The 19680-nt window shown below is 37.9% G+C and overlaps 3 protein-coding genes across 3 annotated transcripts in view; 2 read left to right on the top strand and 1 right to left on the bottom strand.

Moving 5' to 3' along the window:
• The first annotated feature begins 8736 nt into the window (after nt 1-8736).
• On the top strand, nt 8737-10530 carry LOC102802124 (uncharacterized). Its single transcript, XM_006812109.1, has one exon. It carries the CDS (start codon nt 8737-8739, stop codon nt 10528-10530), a length of 1794 nt encoding a protein of 597 aa, XP_006812172.1.
• Nucleotides 10531-10687: 157 nt separating this feature from the next.
• On the top strand, nt 10688-11833 carry LOC146750306 (uncharacterized). Its single transcript, XM_085502878.1, has one exon. The coding sequence runs from the start codon at nt 10688-10690 to the stop codon at nt 11831-11833; it is 1146 nt and encodes a 381-aa protein (XP_085359004.1).
• Nucleotides 11834-17923: 6090 nt separating this feature from the next.
• Nucleotides 17924-19680, bottom strand: part of LOC100366867 (nucleoside diphosphate kinase 7-like) — a 50131-nt gene continuing 48374 nt past the window's right edge. The window contains exon 10 of the mRNA XM_085498215.1: nt 17924-18686. Coding sequence (XP_085354341.1) covers nt 18438-18686 — 249 coding nt within the window. The 3' untranslated portion in view covers nt 17924-18437. The remainder of the gene's footprint in view (nt 18687-19680) is intronic.

Raw genomic sequence — 19680 nt, 5'->3', positions numbered from 1 at the left:
GAGTGATTACAATAATAAACTGATACTCTGCACCTGGTAATAACTGATACACTGTGCATCTGGTAATAACTGATACACTGTGCACCTGGTAATAACTGATACTCTGTGCACCTGGCAATAACTGATACACTGTGCACCTGGTAATAACTGATACTCTGTGCACCTGGTAATAACTGTTACACTGTGCACCTGGTAATAACTGATACACTGGGCACATGGTAATAACTGTTACACTGTGCACCTGGTAATAACTGATACACTGGGCACATGGTAATAACTGATACACTGGGCACATGGTAATAACTGATACACTGGGCACCTGGTAATAACTGTTACACTGTGCACCTGGTAATAACAGATACTCTGTGCACATGGCAATAACTGATACACTGTGCACCTGGTAATAACTGATACACTGTGCACCTGGTAATAACTGATACACTGTGCACCTGGTAATAACTGATACACTGTGCACCTGGTAATAACTGATACACTGTGCACCTGGTAATAACTGATACACTGGGCACCTGGTAATAACTTTTACACTGTGCACCTGGTAATAACTGATACACTGTGCACCTGGTAATAACTGATACTCTGTGCACATGGTAATAACTGATACACTGGGCACCTGGTAATAACTGTTACACTGGGCACCTGGTAATAACTGATACACTGGGCATCTGGTAATAACTGTTACACTGTGCACCTGGTAATAACATATACTATGTGCACATGGTAATAACTGATACACTGTGCACCTGGTAATAACTGATACACTGGGCACCTGGTAATGACTGAGACACTGTGCACCTGGTAATAACTGATACACTGTACACTTTGTTAATGAAAAAGTACACCTGGTAATGACAGCTAGTTCATTTACATTTGAACCAGGTCAAATCTTTTTGATATATGTAGTATAAGTGTACAAAGAGCCAATTTAAAAACATGAATATTTTGTTGGTGAAAATGTAGTCGAACAAATACTTTAAGTACTACTGGTATATACACACTTTTTCTGTGCCAATTTGAATTGGTGCTTGCATACATAAGAATAAGCGAAAATGAGTTTCAATAAAAGTTTGTTTGAAAAATATACTTTGGTGAAATACAAAATGTATAATAAAAACTACATATGTTATCTTTTATACTATGTGCTATATAATGCATTTCATCTGCTAAATACACTGCAGATGACATAAAAGTAAATGATACTAACATGATAATGTATGCAGTCAAATTAATGTGCTTTCCAGAATGTTGGATTCATGTGAATTTAAAATTCTGTAAATGGTCCATTCTGTAATATGACAACTAATTTTCAACAGCCATCCCATTTTCATATGGGAAGAACAAGATGGCACAACAAGGTAACACATTCTGTACTGTATCATTTATTTGAAAAGTCATTGATATCTAGCGATCGGTTGCCTGACAATAGAAAGCTTCACTGATTCAGTATTTTGATATTGCAAAGCAGATTCTTTCATAATCATAAAACTATTTTTGTTAAAATTTGAGCTGTAGTTTTATTGATGTTTACCGATTTAGAATAAAAAAGCACTACCCTGATAGTGACTTAACCATTTCTGCTGCTTGAGTATAAATATCAATCCCATAGTTGTCTGAATGCCAGTCATTTGCTATATATAGAGATAGTTCATCGATGCATGGTTGACTGAGTGCATACATATCACGTGTGATAATGGGTCTTTGATCATATTCTCCATCTTCCATATCATCAAGAACACCTTCAACACCATATCCTTCATGGTCTGTGACTTCTATTCCTATAGGGTTTTGCCATTGTCCTGACATCCAGATGCGAAAGGGTGAAGAGTGAGTTGTGCGCATTCTATGACGACTCCATGCCATTCTCCAAGATTCAAGCTTCTGGTTTATTTTTCTCATGTAAACATAATGAAGTGCAGCGATATGATGCTCATCAAGTGGATCGAGGAGGTTATTTTCTTCCAGGAAGTAAAATATTTGAGAGTAAAGGCTGAGCACTCCTTCATACACATCCCTCCACAGGCGTTAAATACGCTGGTTGTGAACACTCCTTCCAGTTATCATGCTCCCACGATTTTCCCCTCTTTTTGAAATCATGTAATCAGCTATATGAACATTTTCTAAGCCCATATCTGATCTGACACATAGTTTTCAACACCTGACATGAAACATTTAAACAGTGTTGAAGCTTGGTTGTTGTCTGTGCATGCTAATGTAATGGGTAGTCTACTGAAACCATCAATGCATCCAAATATGATCATGTGCCAGCGTATTAATTTGTGGTTTGTGTCAACATGCCACAAGTGGTTAGGGCCCATGACATTGTATATGCGTCTTTGTAAGCGCCCTCTTCTCCTTGCATTAACACCTTCAGAGTCAACCCGCTGGATGCTATTGCGTAATCTTGTTCGCTGAACTTGTATATCCATTCCATATAACAGTTCTTTCAACAATTTTTCCCCACAATAAGGAAAATCAGTTGTTAGCTTTTGTACATGTGCATCCAAGTCTTCATTCGTTATATCAGAAAAATCTACTTTGCTTAGACCATACGTACGCATTCTCCTGTAAATGGTACTCTCAGAAACAGATAGAATTGATGATATTTCCTTAACTGTAAGTCTTTGATCAATAAAACTTTCCAGTACTATATATGGGATGAAAAATTCAGGAACTCTGCTGCTGTCAGAATAAGTTTTAACTGGTGCAGTTCCACCATGGGTGATGCAAGCCATGCGTATGGACATCATGTCACTTCTGCTCTGAACTCCTAGTTTTTCTAAATCCACTGTTGTAAGTTTACATACTAAATCAGAAGAAATTCTTTCTCTTTCAAAACACTCACTTAGATTTCTAAGGTTCAGATGTTCCAAAACGGTTGACATTTCCGAATTCATGATTCTAGATTTCCAATACGTCCACTTAACAAATGACATGCATGCATGCATTCTGGGATATAATTCAGAAGAATAATCACAATTTGTTTTGTACAGTTTAAAATGAATGTTTAATCAGCACATAATAACATTTGATCAGCACATAATAACGTTTGATCAGAATACAATAACGTTTGATCAGAATACAATGATGTTTGATCAGAATATAATGACGTTTGATCAGAATATAATGACGTTTGATCAGAATATAATAACGTTTGATCAGCACCAAATAACGTTTGATCAGAATATAATAACGTTTGATCAGAATATAATGACGTTTGATCAGAATACAATAACGTTTGATCAGCACATAACGTTTGATCAGAATATAATAACGTTTGATCAGCACATAATGACGTTTGATCAGAATATAACAACGTTTGATCAGAATACAATAACGTTTGATCAGCACATAATAACGTTTGATCAGAATATAATAACGTTTGATCAGAATATAATAACGTTTGATCAGAATATAATAACGTTTGATCAGAATATAAAGGCAAGTGATCAGAATATAATAGTTATAGTGCATCTAAGAGGGGGGGAGGGTTATTTTCGTTCAACGTAATTGCAATATCGTTTTGTTCGTACAACGTAAATAGAAAAAATAAATTCCGTAATTCTGTAATCACAGGCTGGACGTACAACGTAATCAATCAAATATTTTTTCGTACACTGTAAAAATGTGTAATTTTTCTCGTACGTACAAAAATTCACATCCAAATAAAAAAATCGTAAAGAATAATCCAGGGAAATTACATTTTAGAAACTGTAAAACGACTAGATGACACAATTCACTACAAAATTGAATGTCAAGACGTAAAAGGCCCTCTAACCGAATGAGGAGCATTACGAGGGTAATATGCGCATGCGTCTCTTCACACGGCGCAGCAATGGCGGAGAATTTGAGTCGGAGAGCTCTTCGGACCATTCAATGTTCCATTTGTTAACACTGTAAACTGTAAAAACGTCTTTTTTTTCTTCGTAAATTGTGAAAAGCCCTTTTTATTTCCCGTAAAACTGTACCAGCTACCCCCCTTGCCTCCCCTCATCTAAGACAGTTACGGCTTTCCATAATTGACGCTGCAGTTCGGCGTCTTCTACACCGATCTGACGCATATCGCGCTAGGTGTGCCGGGAGTTTGTTCGAAATTTCGAACGTTTCGAAGTCAATTGTCGATTGCCACGTATTTTACGGATATATTGAATCGTTTCAGAGACCTGTTTACTAAATAATGATAAATGAAACTTAGAAAACTTGTAAGAACAAACTGGGCCCAAATTGCAATAAGTTTACGCTGCTTGAGTCTGGTTCGGATGGAGTTCTACGCGTGATTTTATTGCGCTCAAAGACGTTCTATTTTCGAACTAGTTGAAACCGGAAATAACGCAACTACTTTCGAACTTCAAACACAAATTTGATTATCGTTATTATGTGTTAGTTTCTGTTGTTTCAAAGATTGAATTATGTATGACAATAATATTTCACTCTATAAACAATGTTTCACTAAAATATGTGATTCAAAGGCAACCCAAATTGTAAAAAGCAATATCAAGTTCCGCGTATAAACACTGTTGTAAAGAGGCGGCGGAGCGGAATTTTAGCCAAAATCGGCTAGTAAGGCGTCATATGACACAGGTTTGTGCTGGGACAGCGCTTCCGGTGAGGCGCTGCTATGTCATAACACTATATTGGAACATATTAATGGGCAAAGGGGTTCCCGACCTAAATTCCATCCCGGTGTGTTGCACGTTCTTTCTTTAATATGAAATAATCAAATATGGAACATATGTAATAATAACAGAACCCACACCCTGCCCGTGGCTTTCGTTGCGTATGGAAGTTATTTTCACTCGAGATGCGGTGTATTCTGCTGAACTTTCAGGCCGCAGGTGTCGCTGCCGCCCTCTATTGGCAGATTTGAAATGTTCTTTCTTAGAATGTTGGAAGAGCCTCGCGAAACAAACAGATCGAATAGCTTCACCTTCGCGGTGGTGTGCCATTACGCATAGAAAATAGTTCATTTTTGTTTCATGTATGTTATGCATTTGTAGACTCCTTGTTGTGTTTGGGGTCTTTTATTGATAGTAATAATTATTTTGTGTTGTATTTTGAATACTTTTACTCATTACTTATTTGATCTTTCTAAGTGACTTGCCCTATTGTATCCATTCGCCTTTTTGCCGTTTGTTGATACATACTAGACATGAAAGCTGTTTTCTGTTATGTCACTGTGAATTTCGGATACTTTCGATTATCCCAAGGCTTTACTGGTCGCCAATGAGGTAACTATGTGCCCATAATGTATCCGTTGCATTTACACTATTTTTGCCTTCTTTTTGTTCAAGATTTATCTTGTTATCAAGTATTTTAGATGTTTTGAGTAGATCGGAAAAACGATCATTTGTTACTATTATTCGACATACCTAGCATATCGTTACTATAAATGTAATTGTGTTGCTACGTTATTGTTATTTGTATTTATCTGTATTTTTCAGTTTTTACGGAGCTTATGATTGTGAATACGATGTTCATGAATGTGCTTGGTTTTACATTACGGATCGTTCGCTGTATAGTGTTAAGCAGACCTGCACTGTTGCGCGAATAAATCACATCTCCAGTATACGAAACTCTTGTAGACTTGTCACTTTAAAGTAAAGCTCTTGGTGATACAGTAAAAACTCAGATCTTTGTGGCGTGTCTCCAAGCTGTGTTGAAGACGTTTGATGCCTTTCCAGGAAACCCCACTGTAGTTATTCACTGGTGCTGTGCATTACTGCTGTTCAAGTCAACATTAAGCTGAAGTTGTCAAGAGCAGATGAATTCAAGACCGATGTTGGAAAGCTGGTAACTGCCTGAACATTCCATAAAGAACATACATACAATAGCTGACAGTGTTGTGCGAAAAACTGAACATTTAATTCGAACACTATATAATCTATTCTGATTGAATTTATATTTGATATTTTATTTATTTGTTTGCATGCTTTTTAATGGTTGCTGTATGTACGGTTACATTTGTGCACATATTGAACCTCACCAATAATTTATCCTAATTTTGTCACAGTGGCATAATTTTTCACACATGTATTTACTGCTGTCATAGTCCCTGCTGCACAACTATGAGTCTGCATTGTTTAATCTTGTAGTTTTCACATTGTTTAGATTTACCTGTTTGTGGTTGTGAGACTTTCTCTGAGCTTATTGACACGGACATTTTTTTTATAAGAGTGTAGGTAGTTTTACTCACTCCTTCCATTTTCATTTGTGACAATCACAAAAACGTTGACGTATGTTATCATGACTATGGATTGTGATACAGCGCCCTCAACGTTAGATATTGAAGGTAAGCGAGAAGAAGCAGTGTTGGTTGGTACAGATCAGGCTAATAGTAAAGGTAAGACTGAATCTGAGTCTTTATTAAGTTTACGTAGATCAGAGAGAGTACCTAAGCTCACTGAGAAGGCGAGAGAAGGTAAGTTACAAGATCTTGAAAATTTATTTTGGCAAACCCATGATCGGCTGTCGCGTGTTCCGCATCGTGAGCGATTGATGGATGAATCAATTGAATCGCTCAACACACTGATTGACGTTATAGAGGAAGAGCGCAATAAAATTATTAAAATACATAATCAAATTAGAGATCTGTCAAGCACTCCACGAAAAGATATTTTGATGGCCATTGATCGAGTAAATGCCTATGTGGATCAGACAGTTCTTCGTGCACAACGTGTAATAAAACGGGCTGAAATTTCGAGTATGGTGTCCATTGGTTCTCTGTGGTCATCTAGTTCTAAATCAGTCATTTCACATTGCTCACGGTCTTCTAAGCACTCAAAAGAAACAAATTCATCATCATTACGCAGGGCTTCCGCTGTTAAAGCAGCTGCCCTTCAAGCTGAGTTGGAAGCCAGAGAAGAAGAGGCTATTCAAGAGGAGGAGTTAAAGGTACTAGAGCTCGAGGAGAGTAAGCGAAGGGTTGCAGCTGAAGCAGAAATGCAGCGCAGGTTAAGAGAGCTTGATAGACAAAAAGTAGTAAGAGAGCTTCGTATTGAAAAGGCTAAGTTAGCTGTATATGAAAGGGAAAATTTATTTGATAATGGAGCCACATAGCCCTCCTGTAGTTGAACAATCAAATAATGATAAACACAAATGCCAACCAGTATTATCTCAGGAGTATTGCCCAACTACAGCACAGAATGACCTTAGAGCACTGACTGAGAGCTTGAAAGCGTCAGTGTCACTGAGTCGACTACCAGCACCAGAACCATTGGTATTCACAGGAGACCCATTATCATATCCAGATTGGATTACTTCATTTTCTACTTTAATCGAATCACGTGGTATCCCGCCTGTTGAGAGGATTCATTACCTGAAAAGGTACTTAGGTGGCTCTGCCAGAGAAGCGGTAGAGGGATGCTTTCTACTCAGAAGTGAAAGTGCATATGATGAAGCCAAAGCCACTCTTGAAGAAAGATATGGAAATTCTTTCACATTGACGGAGGCCTTCAGAGATAAGATTGACTCATGGCCAAAGATTTCTGGCAAAGATTCCAAAGCCTTGCGACGGTTTGCTGACTTTCTAAAGCAGTGTCTCATAGCCATGAGAGTCACAACAGGTATGGAAGTGTTAAATGATGTTCGAGAAAATAGAAAAATGCTTCAGAAACTACCAGATTGGCTTATAAATAGATGGAGTCGTACTGTTGCAAAGACAAAGAAATGCACAGATATATACCCCTCATTTAAATCATTTGTTTCTTTCCTGCAGGAGGAAGCAGAAATTGCATGTGACCCGTGCACTTCTGTGGAATCTCTGAAATCTACCCTGCAGAAAGACAGAGATACATCTCAATGCTACACACCCAGAAACGGCAGGCCTGGAGGTCGCACTCTATCAACCATAGCAAAGCCAGAAAAAGATGACCAGTCCTGTATTTTCTGTAAGAAGGGTGGACATAGTATTCAAGAATGCTATACTTTTACAGCTAAGACCATGTCAGAGAAACAAGATTTCATCAAAAAGGGTGGTTATTGTTTTGGTTGTCTGCATTCTGGTCATGTGTCTAGGAAATGTCCAAATCGAAGTATATGCAAGAAGTGCAGTAAGAAACATCCCACTAGCTTGCATAGTGAAGAAAGAATAAACATAACCAAAGTACCAAGATCATCTCACAGTGAAACTACGGAACCCAACAGAACAATAGATCAAGATGTCAAAGAAAGGACCAATATACATGTGAAAGATGCTGGTTGTCATGGCATAGTTCGCAAGCGTGACAAATCACTTTCATCCATGATTGTGCCTGTATGGATCTCCAGCAAAGAAGATCCTAGTGAAGAGATGTTAGTATATGCACTACTTGATACACAGTCTGATACTACATTTGTATTGAATCATGCTGCAGAGCAGCTCAAAACAAAGTCAGATCCAGTTAGTCTTCGTTTAACAACCATGACTTCAAGTGATCGTGTTATTCCCTGCAGAAAGTATCCCAATCTCAATGTTCGTGGATTTGATTCTGATGTAATGGTTACACTACCAACTGCATACTCGTTCCAGTCAACAAATCTCATATACCAACTCCTGAGATTACAGAAAAATGGCCTCATCTCCACCAAATCGCTCATAGGATACATCCCATACAGAAGTGTGAAGTAGGTCTATTAATCGGTTATGATTGTCCCCAAGCCATTGCACCTCGTAACTGCATCACAGGAGTGGGAAATCAACCATTCGCCATAGAAACAGACCTGGGATGGAGCATTGTTGGGCAGATGACACAGGCAGAAGAGAGTGAAAATATTTTCGGTGTTTCACATAGAATAATTACCAAGGTAATACCAGACAACTTGGTACTCAGCATTAATGGTACTGGGGATGTACATAACTCTTATGAAAAGCAGTACACACCATCAGAGATTTGCTATGCTTTCAAGACTTCAACAAAAGACCAGATTGTCAGTCCTTTGGATGTAGTGAAGTTACTTGAATCTGACTTTAATGAAACCAGAACTGATGAAGTGTATATGTCTCAGGAAGATTTCCGGTTCATGAAGATTATTGAGAATGGTATTCACAAGGGAGATGATGGGCTTTATACAATGCCACTCCCGTTTAAACATGATAAACCTAAATTGCCAGACAACAAGATTATGGCAGAGAATCGCTTGCAGTACCTTCGGCGTCGATTTAAGAGTGATCCTAAGTACTTAAATGACTATAAAGTGTTCATGCAGAGCATCATTTCAGCGGGCGATGCAGAATTAGTTGAGAAACAAGAAGAAGAAGTTGGACATGTCTGGTACATACCTCACCATGGAGTCTACCACCTCAAAAAACCTGGTAAAATACGTGTTGTATTTGACTGTAGTGCCAGATACAAAGGAACAAGCCTAAATGACCATTTATTGCAAGGTCCAGACCAAATAAATTTTCTTGTTGGTGTTCTTTGTCGCTTCCGGAAGGAGAAGATTGCTATCATGTGTGATATCGAGAGAATGTTCCATAGATTCAGAGTAGCAGAGCAGGATAGAGATTTTCTTCGATTTCTTTGGTGGAAGAATGACGATATAGATTCTGACCCAGTTGTATACAAGATGAGAGTACATCTCTTTGGTGCAGTGTCTTCACCGGTGTGTGCGAATTATGGTCTTAAACGTATAGCTAAAGATAATCAACAGTATGGTAGTGATGTAGTCTACTTCGTTAACAGGAATTTTTATGTAGATGATGGCCTGCAAAGTGTTGAATCAGTGTCTAAAGCTGTTAAACTCATTCAAGATGTTCATGATCTTTGTGCAGAAGGGAATCTTCGTCTGCACAAATTTGTTTCCAATAGCAGGGATACTATGGAATCGATACCTATCTCAGAGCAAGCACAAAGCATCAAGGACTTAGATCTTTCTTCCAGTGACCTACCAGTAGAAAGAGCCCTCGGTGTTGAATGGTGTGGAGAATCAGATTCCTTTCAGTTCAGACCAGCCATTAGAAATCATTCCCCTACACGTCGTGGTATCCTGTCAACTGTGGCTTCGATATTTGATCCACTTGGATTTCTTGCACCACTTGTCTTGTGTGGTAAATGTATTTTACAGGAGATGTGCAAGAAGGGTATGGAATGGGATGAACCCCTACCAGATAATCTTAGTACAAAATGGGAATCATGGCTTTCTGAAATTCCTAAGTTGGCTGATCTCAAAATCAGGAGATGCTACAAACCAGAATGTTTTGAAGACTTGAAGAAAGTTGAGCTGCACCATTTTTCAGATGCTAGTCTTACAGGATATGGACAATGTTCCTATCTGAGATTAGTTGATGTTCATAGTAACATACATTGCTCCCTTGTCTTAGGAAAAGCAAGAGTCACTCCTCTGAAACCAGTGACTGTTCCCAGGTTGGAACTTCAAGCTGCAGTTACTTCCATTAAAGTCAGCAACTTCCTAAACAAAGAATTAGACTATGAAAACATAGACAATTTCTACTGGACAGACTCAAAGGTAGTACTTGGTTATATTGGAAATGATGCACGTCGCTTCCATATATATGTGGCGAATCACATAGAGAATTAAAGATGCTTCTGTAGCTGAGCAATGGCACTACATTCCCAGTGCAGAAAACCCTGCAGATCATGCATCCCATGGCCTAGATGTAGCAGGCTTGCAGAAGTCAAACTGGTTCACCGGTCCAGCCTTTTTATGGAATGAAGAACTATCATCTTTTGGCAATATGAACATAGATCTACAAGAAGATGATCCGGAACTGAAAACTGCAAAGGTGTTGGCTACTACCGTAGTTACTTCATCAATGCTGCATCATTTGGAGTGCTTCTCAGACTGGTCCAAGGCAGTAACTGCAATTGCTGTATTACATCAATACATTTCCAGGAAGCTTAGGCAGACTACTATTTCACCACAAGAAGCTAGACAGAAAGCAGTGATGACCATCATAAAGTGGGCACAACAAGATGCATTCCCTGAAGAAATAGAAGACTTAAATCGTCATGCCAATTCAAACGATGTATTATCTGTGAAAAGAAACAGCTGTCTAATTTCATTAAGTCCTTATTTAGACGATCAACAAGTACTGAGAGTAGGTGGACGATTGAAGAGATCTACCATGCCTGACCATGTTAAACATCCCATTATTCTTCCTAAGAAGAATCATGTGTCGTCTATGATTATTGGATGGTGTCATAGAAAGGTGGCTCACCAAGGCAGAGGAATGACCGTGAATAATCTAAGATCAAGTGGATTTTGGATTCTGAACTGTAGTTCAGCAGTTGCATCGTACATATTCAGATGTGTCCTGTGTCGAAAACTTAGAGGAAAGGCCAACACACAAAGAATGGCAGATCTTCCCAAGGATCGTTTAGAGCCAGCTCCACCATTCACATACTGTGGAATGGATTGTTTCGGCCCATTCATCATTAAGGAACGTCGATGTAAAGTGAAACGATATGGTGTAATTTTTACTTGTTTGGCCCTTCGTGCTGTTCACATAGAAACTATAGAAGAAATGTCTACTGATGCATTCATTAATAGCTTACGTTCATTCATTGCTATCAGAGGTCCTGTAAGACATATACGATGTGACAGGGGATCTAACTTCATTGGTGCCAAAAATGAGCTTTATCGTGAAATGCAGGCACTAGATAAAGAAACAATCCAGGACACATTGCAGAGTGTTCAATGTGAGTTCATATTCAATTCTCCAGCTTCTAGTCACATGGGAGGTGTCTGGGAACGCCAGATTAGGTCAGTAAGGAACGTGCTTGCAGGAATCCTTGAGCAAGCTAAAGCCAGGCTGAATACTTCGTCTCTCAGAACATTCTTATATGAGTCTATGGCCTTTGACAACAGAGCACTTGAATGATCCTATGGGACCAACTCCACTTTCTCCTAATCAGCTCCTGACAATGAAATCTGATGTTGTTGCACCACCTCCAGGTAATTTTGTGAAAGAGGATCTATATGCTCATAAACGATGGCGCACAGTTCAGTACCTAAGCAATTTATTCTGGACAAGATGGCGAAAGGAGTATTTGATAAATCTCCAGTCCAGGCAGAAATGGCAAAAGACGAAAAGAAACATACAGGTAGGTGACATTGTACTTCTTCAAGAAGAAGACACCATTCGATCTCATTGGAGATTAGCAAAGGTAATAGAAACCATTAATGACAAAGATGGACTTGTACGACGGGTCAAGATTCTTATGGGTGACCCAAACTTAACCAAACGAGGTAAGAGAACAACTAATTGCTCTATTCTAGAGAGACCTATCCATAAACTTGTTCTACTTGTAGAAAACAATTCTGAAGACCACCAGACCATGTAGCCCTGATGGGTGGGAGCAGTATAGAGTACACTCGTTATCGTAAGTTTTTTGGTACATGTTGTAGAAAATCATAAATGATTTTGGGTGGGAGTGTGGCTGCCGCCCTCTATTGGCAGATTTGAAATGTTCTTTCTTAGAATGTTGGAAGAGCCTCGCGAAACAAACAGATCGAATAGCTTCACCTTCGCGGTGGTGTGCCATTACGCATAGAAAATAGTTCCTTTTTGTTTCATGCATTTTATGCATTTGTAGACTCCTTGTTGTGTTTGGGGTCTTTTATTGAAAGTAATAATTATTTTGTGTTGTATTTTGAATACTTTTACTCATTACTTATTTGATCTTTCTAAGTGACTTGCCCTATTGTATCCATTCGCCTTTTTGCCGTTTGTTGATACATACTAGACATGAAAGCTGTTTTCTGTTATGTCACTGTGAATTTCGGATACTTTCGATTATCCCAAGGCTTTACAGGTCGCCAATGAGGTAACTATGTGCCCATAATGTATCCGTTGCATTTACACTATTTTTGCCTTCTTTTTGTTCAAGATTTATCTTGTTATCAAGTATTTTAGATGTTTTGAGTAGATCGGAAAAACGATCATTTGTTACTATTATTCGACATACCTAGCATATCGTTACTATAAATGTAATTGTGTTGCTACGTTATTGTTATTTGTATTTATCTGTATTTTTCAGTTTTTACGGAGCTTAAGATTGTGAATACGATGTTCATGAATGTGCTTGGTTTTACATTACGGATCGTTCGCTGTATAGTGTTAAGCAGACCTGCACTGTTGCGTGAATAAATCACATCTCCAGTATACGAAACTCTTGTAGACTTGTCACTTTAAAGTAAAGCTCTTGGTGATACAGCAGGATACACCGCATCACTCATGAAAATAACTTCCATACGCAACGAAAGCCACAGGCAGTAATATAGTATCGGCTATATATTTGAGTATGAAAACAATTACCGTCACTCACCTGCATAAATAAATATGTATGGTTAAAAATGATAATTAATGATCCACAAAGCGAAAATTCAGAAGCTAACCGTTTGAAGGTTCGCTCTGGAGTGATGACGTCATTGCATTTTGTCGGGTATATGCGCGCGCATTGCCTTTAAGATTTGCGTACGTATGATTTTTTAGCACAAAAATGGCCGCCATTCGGCCATCTTGAATCAGATCGTAAAACAAAATGATGTGCATATGTATAATATCATGTATGATGTATGTGTGAAGTTTGATTGTGATTGGTCCAGGCATTTATAAGCTACAGGTCCGCACGCACGCACGCACGCACAGAGGTCAAAACATACGGTAAGTTCCCTTTTTTCGGACTGCGTCTGAACAGGGACTAATTAGTTCCTGAGATATCAGTGGAACACGCACACAGATGTGTTGTACCATTGTTGTAATGACTCGCATTGGATTAACTTTTAATATAGTTAAGATATGAACTTCCTATATAGGGTTGCTTTTAAGGAGTTTAATTAAACTCAACTACAATGCAATTCAACATAGAATTGTGTTTTAATTCAAGTTTAATCAAACATGTCAGGAATATGATGATTATGTTTAACATTGTATCCGATCGTCAAACGAGTGCTTGCTCTGGAACAGCATTAATTAAAAGAAAATCAGCCATTTTGAATACATGTGTATATCTATAACTGATGTAGAACGAATATATAACATTTGAACAGTCAAAGCATGTCAGAGATATGGCTCTAGAAGCCCATTCATTCAAACAAGATGGTCGCCAGTCAGCCATTTTGAATCCAATCTGAACAAAAAAATGACGTGCATCAGGAACCTGTCATGTTTAATGTACCAAATGTGAACAAAATCCATCCATAAATATTTAATGATATTTTAATCACAAAAAATGGCCACCATTCTGCCATTTTAAATAGGATTGTCAAACCAATATATCTGTATATCTATGACATGATGTATAATGAATATTTAAAAGTCAGAGATATGGCACTAGAACCACATTGATTTTGAATTTTATCTGAAAAACAAAATGATTTGCATCAAGACCTATAATGTCCATGTCCATCTAAACAGCCGAGAAATGATTGATTTTGATGATTTGGCAGTACAAAAATGGCTGCCATTCGACCATCTTGAATCAGATCGTGAAACAAATTGATGTGCATATGTATATTATTATGTATGATGTATGTGTGAAGTTTCAATGTAATTGGTCCAGGCATGTCTAAGGTCAGGATGCACGCAAGCACAGAGGTTAATCCACAAGTCCCCATTTTCGGACTGTCCAAACAGGGAATAAAAGTTAATATCCTGTGACTTAAAGAACAGTGGTCATCACGCTGCGCATGTGCAACATTTGTGTTGATAAACACTGATTTTCCCACAATCCAATGCACTCTTTTAAAGGATGCGCTTTGACCTGGGCACAAATTACCGCTGGTAACCCCTACAATACCACTTTTTACCAAAAATATTCATCAAAATTAGAGAATTGAAGATATCATTACAAAATGAACAAATCTGAGAGAGGTCTCCCCAAGGTATATATACACCAAATATCAAAGCATTCAGGCTTGTAGTTTTCAAGAAGAAGTCGAAAAAGTAAAACATTGACACGGACGCCGACGACGGACAATCACTCATATGATAAGCTCCGCTCGACAAAGTCGACAGCGGAGCTAAAAATACAGCAGCTAAAGTTTGATAATACATGTAGGTCAAATCCATGAACGAATGCGTTTCGTTTCTGAGATGATGTCTGAGATGATGCAAAAACAATCAACATAAACATTATTTGAATATATACTGGTAGTCAGAGGTAAAAAGTGATCGCCCAGAGATTTACTCTACGAAGAAAAAATTATGTCTGAATATATTAATTGAACATTGCTGAATGAACTGTGCATACTAGTATACCTGACTTGAATTCCAACAAGCTGCCTCTCCACCGGAAATGAATTGTTTATTTCACTTTACACAGCTCAAATCAGTAACTACCGGTATACACATAAACAAGCAGCCTGTCGGCTGAGATAGCTCTGCTGTTAGCAATGCACATTTCAATTAAAGTGCCTGTGAAATGGCTGCTATTTTCACGTCTAAAATTATCAATTGATACATAAATATTATTAATTTTTATGTTTCTAAGCATAAATTATTTTTTTTAAGTGAAAAAATGTGTTTTAAACTCAGTCTACAGCAACTTTATTTTTTGTATTTTAAAACGAGGCTCCTCATTAGTTATTCATTGCCATACAGAAATTCCCCTTGTGACGTCAGAAAGGGAAGTTGCTGGGCAGCTCGCATTGCCGATACGTGTAAATAGAGAGTTTAAGATTTGTGTACGTAACGGGAACGTAACGTGTTGTTCTAATTTCGTTTGCGTTACGTTCTCGGGTGTCAGAAAACGATTAAGTACAAGCGCCCACGACGGGCGCCCGTCTGTCACTGGGCAACCATAATATTATAACTATCCAATAAAATTTGTTAAGTCATTTCACGTCCGGAATCTGAATTAGTAGTTAGTTCCCAGGCATTTGACAGAGCTCTCGCTATTTCCATCCACTCTGCTGAGGTCCCAGGCCTGTTTGCCGAATCCTCTTTCAGCAAATCAATGTCATGCGTTTTCAGTGGGTATAAATATCAGCTAAAATGCACCCAATATTTCTTATTTCATCATAAATATACAAAATCAATCTAATATAAAACGTGTTATCAATGTCAGTGAAAATTAATCAAAATTGACAGCGAGAAAAGCTCTCGGAAATCAACTACGAGACAGTCACCTTCATTACGTTCAAAACGAATGCCGTACGACCAGGCAACCGATGGCGTCATTGGTTCGCGCGGAGGTCATGCACAAAGCAGTGACGTATCCGTTCTCGTATGCGCATCTCAATGTCTCTAATATTTCTGAGGAAATTCATTCAGCACCAATCACCGAACAATTCAGAAACTTTTAGCCTGCGAAAATGAAAACAATTAGCAGTGTGTAAGGACTGCGTAATTTCCTGTTTGTCCGACGCGTCGTTTTCGTGTTACTATAAAAAAATATTGATACCTTTACATAACGCAAACTTAATTGTCTCTATAAAGCGATAATCAGGATGGCAAAACAAGTCAAATGATTTGAAACACTTACCCGACGTCTCTCTCTTCTGAAATCCGCCTCGGTGATCATGGGCTGGTTCGGAATCTATTTCTTTCAAAATTGTTGGTATTGCGCCAGGTTTAAGTTGTCGGCGCTTCTCTTTAAAACCTAGTTGTTTTTTCACGGCCGAAGACAGTTTTTCGAAAAAAGAATCTGAGGTGAAGTGGACACTACATACGACGCTGTAAGGAGAAGGTCCACCCCAACCTTTTCTCATTGTTTTCACGGCTTTCGTTTACTGACGTCGCACCTTTGGATCGTTTGGAAAAGTGTGAATACTTACACTATGACTATACGTATTACTGCAACCGCCCACAACACAACGTTTAACCATCACAAACGTTTGTTCTGAAAACAACTTCTAAAAACTCTCTATCTCAAAAAAAAAAAAAAAAAAATGGACAAAAAAAAGAAATGCCGACCGAAAAATGTATATCGTTTAAAAGTATGTTGAATCACGCAGTGTTATATAAGTACAGCTCAGGAGTATGGCTTCCTCTCATATTTTGGCATTTGGTGGTGCACTTTCGGCGAGAGTCGGAAATCCGGAAACAGTCGACCGTTTCAGGATAGGTGGGCGTGGCTACAGCACGAGATATATCTTAAATTTACTTGGATAGGAGCCTAGACCCTCCATACTGGAGGGTCTATGTTTTAACCAACTTACATGACATTCTATGTTATGTTGACTTTATCACATGAAAGTTTATAGTGCATTTCATAAATTAATAAATAAATGTGAAAATCTTAATTTTCAACACCAATAATAGTCTCGCTACCTTAAGAACTGAAGATATCATTAGAAAATGAAGAATATGTATAGCATCAACGCAATCAGACTAGCTATTTTCAACAAGAATTTAAAAATATCACTTTTCACTAAAATTAAAGAATTTGAGTTTTTAACATGAATTGAACAAATCTGAGAAAGAACCATCCAAGGTATTTGCATATTATATTTGAAAACATTCTGACTTGTGGTTTTGAAGAAGTTGAAATTGTAAAGTTGACGACGACACGGACAATCAGTAATATGAACAGCTCTGCTGTGTCGACTTTGTCGACAGCGGAGCTTAAAAAAAAGATTAGGACTATCTACATTTAATGAATGATTGACATTTGCCGTCGTTGAATAATCAGTTAAATTAGAATACGAAGCTCTGCCCAACCCATGGGTAGTAAATGTCTGCTTTTAACACAGAAATGTTTGCGAAGCTTAGGATTAGTGAAGGGGGTAGAGGTATGGTACAATTATATTACATTGTACCATACCTTCCCCCTTTACTAACCCTAAGCTATGCAAACTTGATTTAAATTTGATTTAATTATGATTATGAAAATAGTGTGGGTCATTGCTTACATTACCTGGTTGGTGTAAAGTTAAATGAAAGTCGTCACAACATTGACATCACAAACAGATGCAAAGACTCGCAATTGTGTTCTTCGCACACAGGATTAAAAAATGAACAAAAAAATTAGTAAACGACAATAAGCTTTACTTTCATAATGTCATTATTACATAATTTCTGTCATCTGGCTGGGAACTGAAACACATGCGACCCAACCACTGGTTCTACTTTTGGATACTATATATACAAAAAGTCAATGCAAGCTGTATTTGCAAAATGTATCAGACAATTTACAAATCAATAAACATTCCCTAATGAGATAAAAATCATTGAAATTGAGTAAGTAAATAACACCGGATAAACAGCAAGGTAAATACTAGGTCAAATTATAGTAAACATGTACTGCATGCGTACCTTGCCGTTTATCCGGTGTTATTTGCTTACTTTACTTCCTATGTCAACAGCAACTACGAGTTTACAATTATTTCTCAGTACTTAATCATTGCAATTGAAGATGATTCTGTCAAAAAATAAGCATTATGTACTAAGACAAGAGCACTGTGTTTTTTAACTGTATGGCATAAAGTAAATGAAACTACATATTGATGCAAAAAAGTTTACAAAACCAAAACTATTACATTTACTGAGCCAAAATGCGGAAGAAATACTCTGTCTCTAACAAAGCATCCTCAGCAAGATCTGTGCAGTGCACTCCATTGTGGATTTTATCTTGTCCATAAACAGCACGCAAGGTACGTGGACGTAGGTGACGGGCTATTTCAGGATCAGCTGGACCAACAAATTCACGGAATTCATCTGGTGTTTGTTTCCCCTTTCCTGTGATCTCCAAGGCAATACATGGACCTGATGTTAACTCTTGCACCATATCCTGTAAATAAATTTGAAATTGAATGTAGAGTGAAAATACCGGTACAAGAAAGCTTTTATATACTGCGTACAGTTCTCCCGAAAGCTTTGGCTTTTCTGGCATCATTGTCGCCTACGCATGGCTTCATTGTCGCATCAGCTTCGCGTCATTGACAATTAAAGCAGTGTTCGCCTCGCTTATTTTGTTGCATCATCGTGGCCTCAGCTTCGCAGTCTCATGGCATCAACATGGCATCAGCTTCAAAGTATTGTGACACGAGTATGACCTCATGTACTGAAGTTCGATATGTAAACAATTTGAAATTCAAGACTGTAAGGGGAATAAAGTAATATGATCAAGAGTAAAATGACATTTTAAAAAGATATCTTGTTCAATTATTTTAGTGTTGGGCACCAAAAACTTTGTGAAGTACATTACAATCGGCAAGGTGACGAGTGTCATATTGACTGCAAGGAAAATCGTGATAAATTTAAATCGGATACAACACAATTTGCTATATACGAAATGAAACCGTTCTTGTTATAAAATTACCTTATTTTCGTTTATTTTATTTGCTTGCAAGAAAACAGATTCAGATTCCTCATTTTGGTTGTATTTTTCTGTGTTTCGTTTAGTTCTAGCAGAGTCCGATCCCATGCCCAGACTATTACTATTACTATTAAATACATGCAAAACACACGTGCCTGTCACAGCACAAACAAACTGAATCGACGCCGAAGATTGGATGGTACGACGACCCTTCAATTTGTGTCAAATATGCTTTGTTACAATATCATTGATTGGCTGAGAGTCACCTGATCGGAGCACGACCTGGGTTACAGAACCATATTTGTCCGTATTATCAACATGACTTTGCGAGAGAACCACACCCACATTTACAACCATTTTTAGCATGGAAGTTGTCAACAAATGTCGAAAAACTCTTGAATTTTATAGATTCGAATAAAATAAAGCTAGCGATTGGTAAAACTGGTTAATAATATATCCCCCGATG

The sequence above is a fragment of the Saccoglossus kowalevskii genome, chromosome 1 (assembly GCF_978046115.1).
Source record: "Saccoglossus kowalevskii chromosome 1, keSacKowa6.1, whole genome shotgun sequence".
Lineage (NCBI taxonomy): Eukaryota > Metazoa > Hemichordata > Enteropneusta > Harrimaniidae > Saccoglossus > Saccoglossus kowalevskii.
This window is presented reverse-complemented; position numbering and strand designations above follow the sequence as displayed.

Bases quoted from the DNA above. Each gene is read 5' to 3' on its own strand.
- LOC102802124 (XM_006812109.1), top strand. From the start codon at position 8,737: ATGACACAGGCAGAAGAGAGTGAAAATATTTTCGGTGTTTCACATAGA.
- LOC146750306 (XM_085502878.1), top strand. From the start codon at position 10,688: ATGAACATAGATCTACAAGAAGATGATCCGGAACTGAAAACTGCAAAG.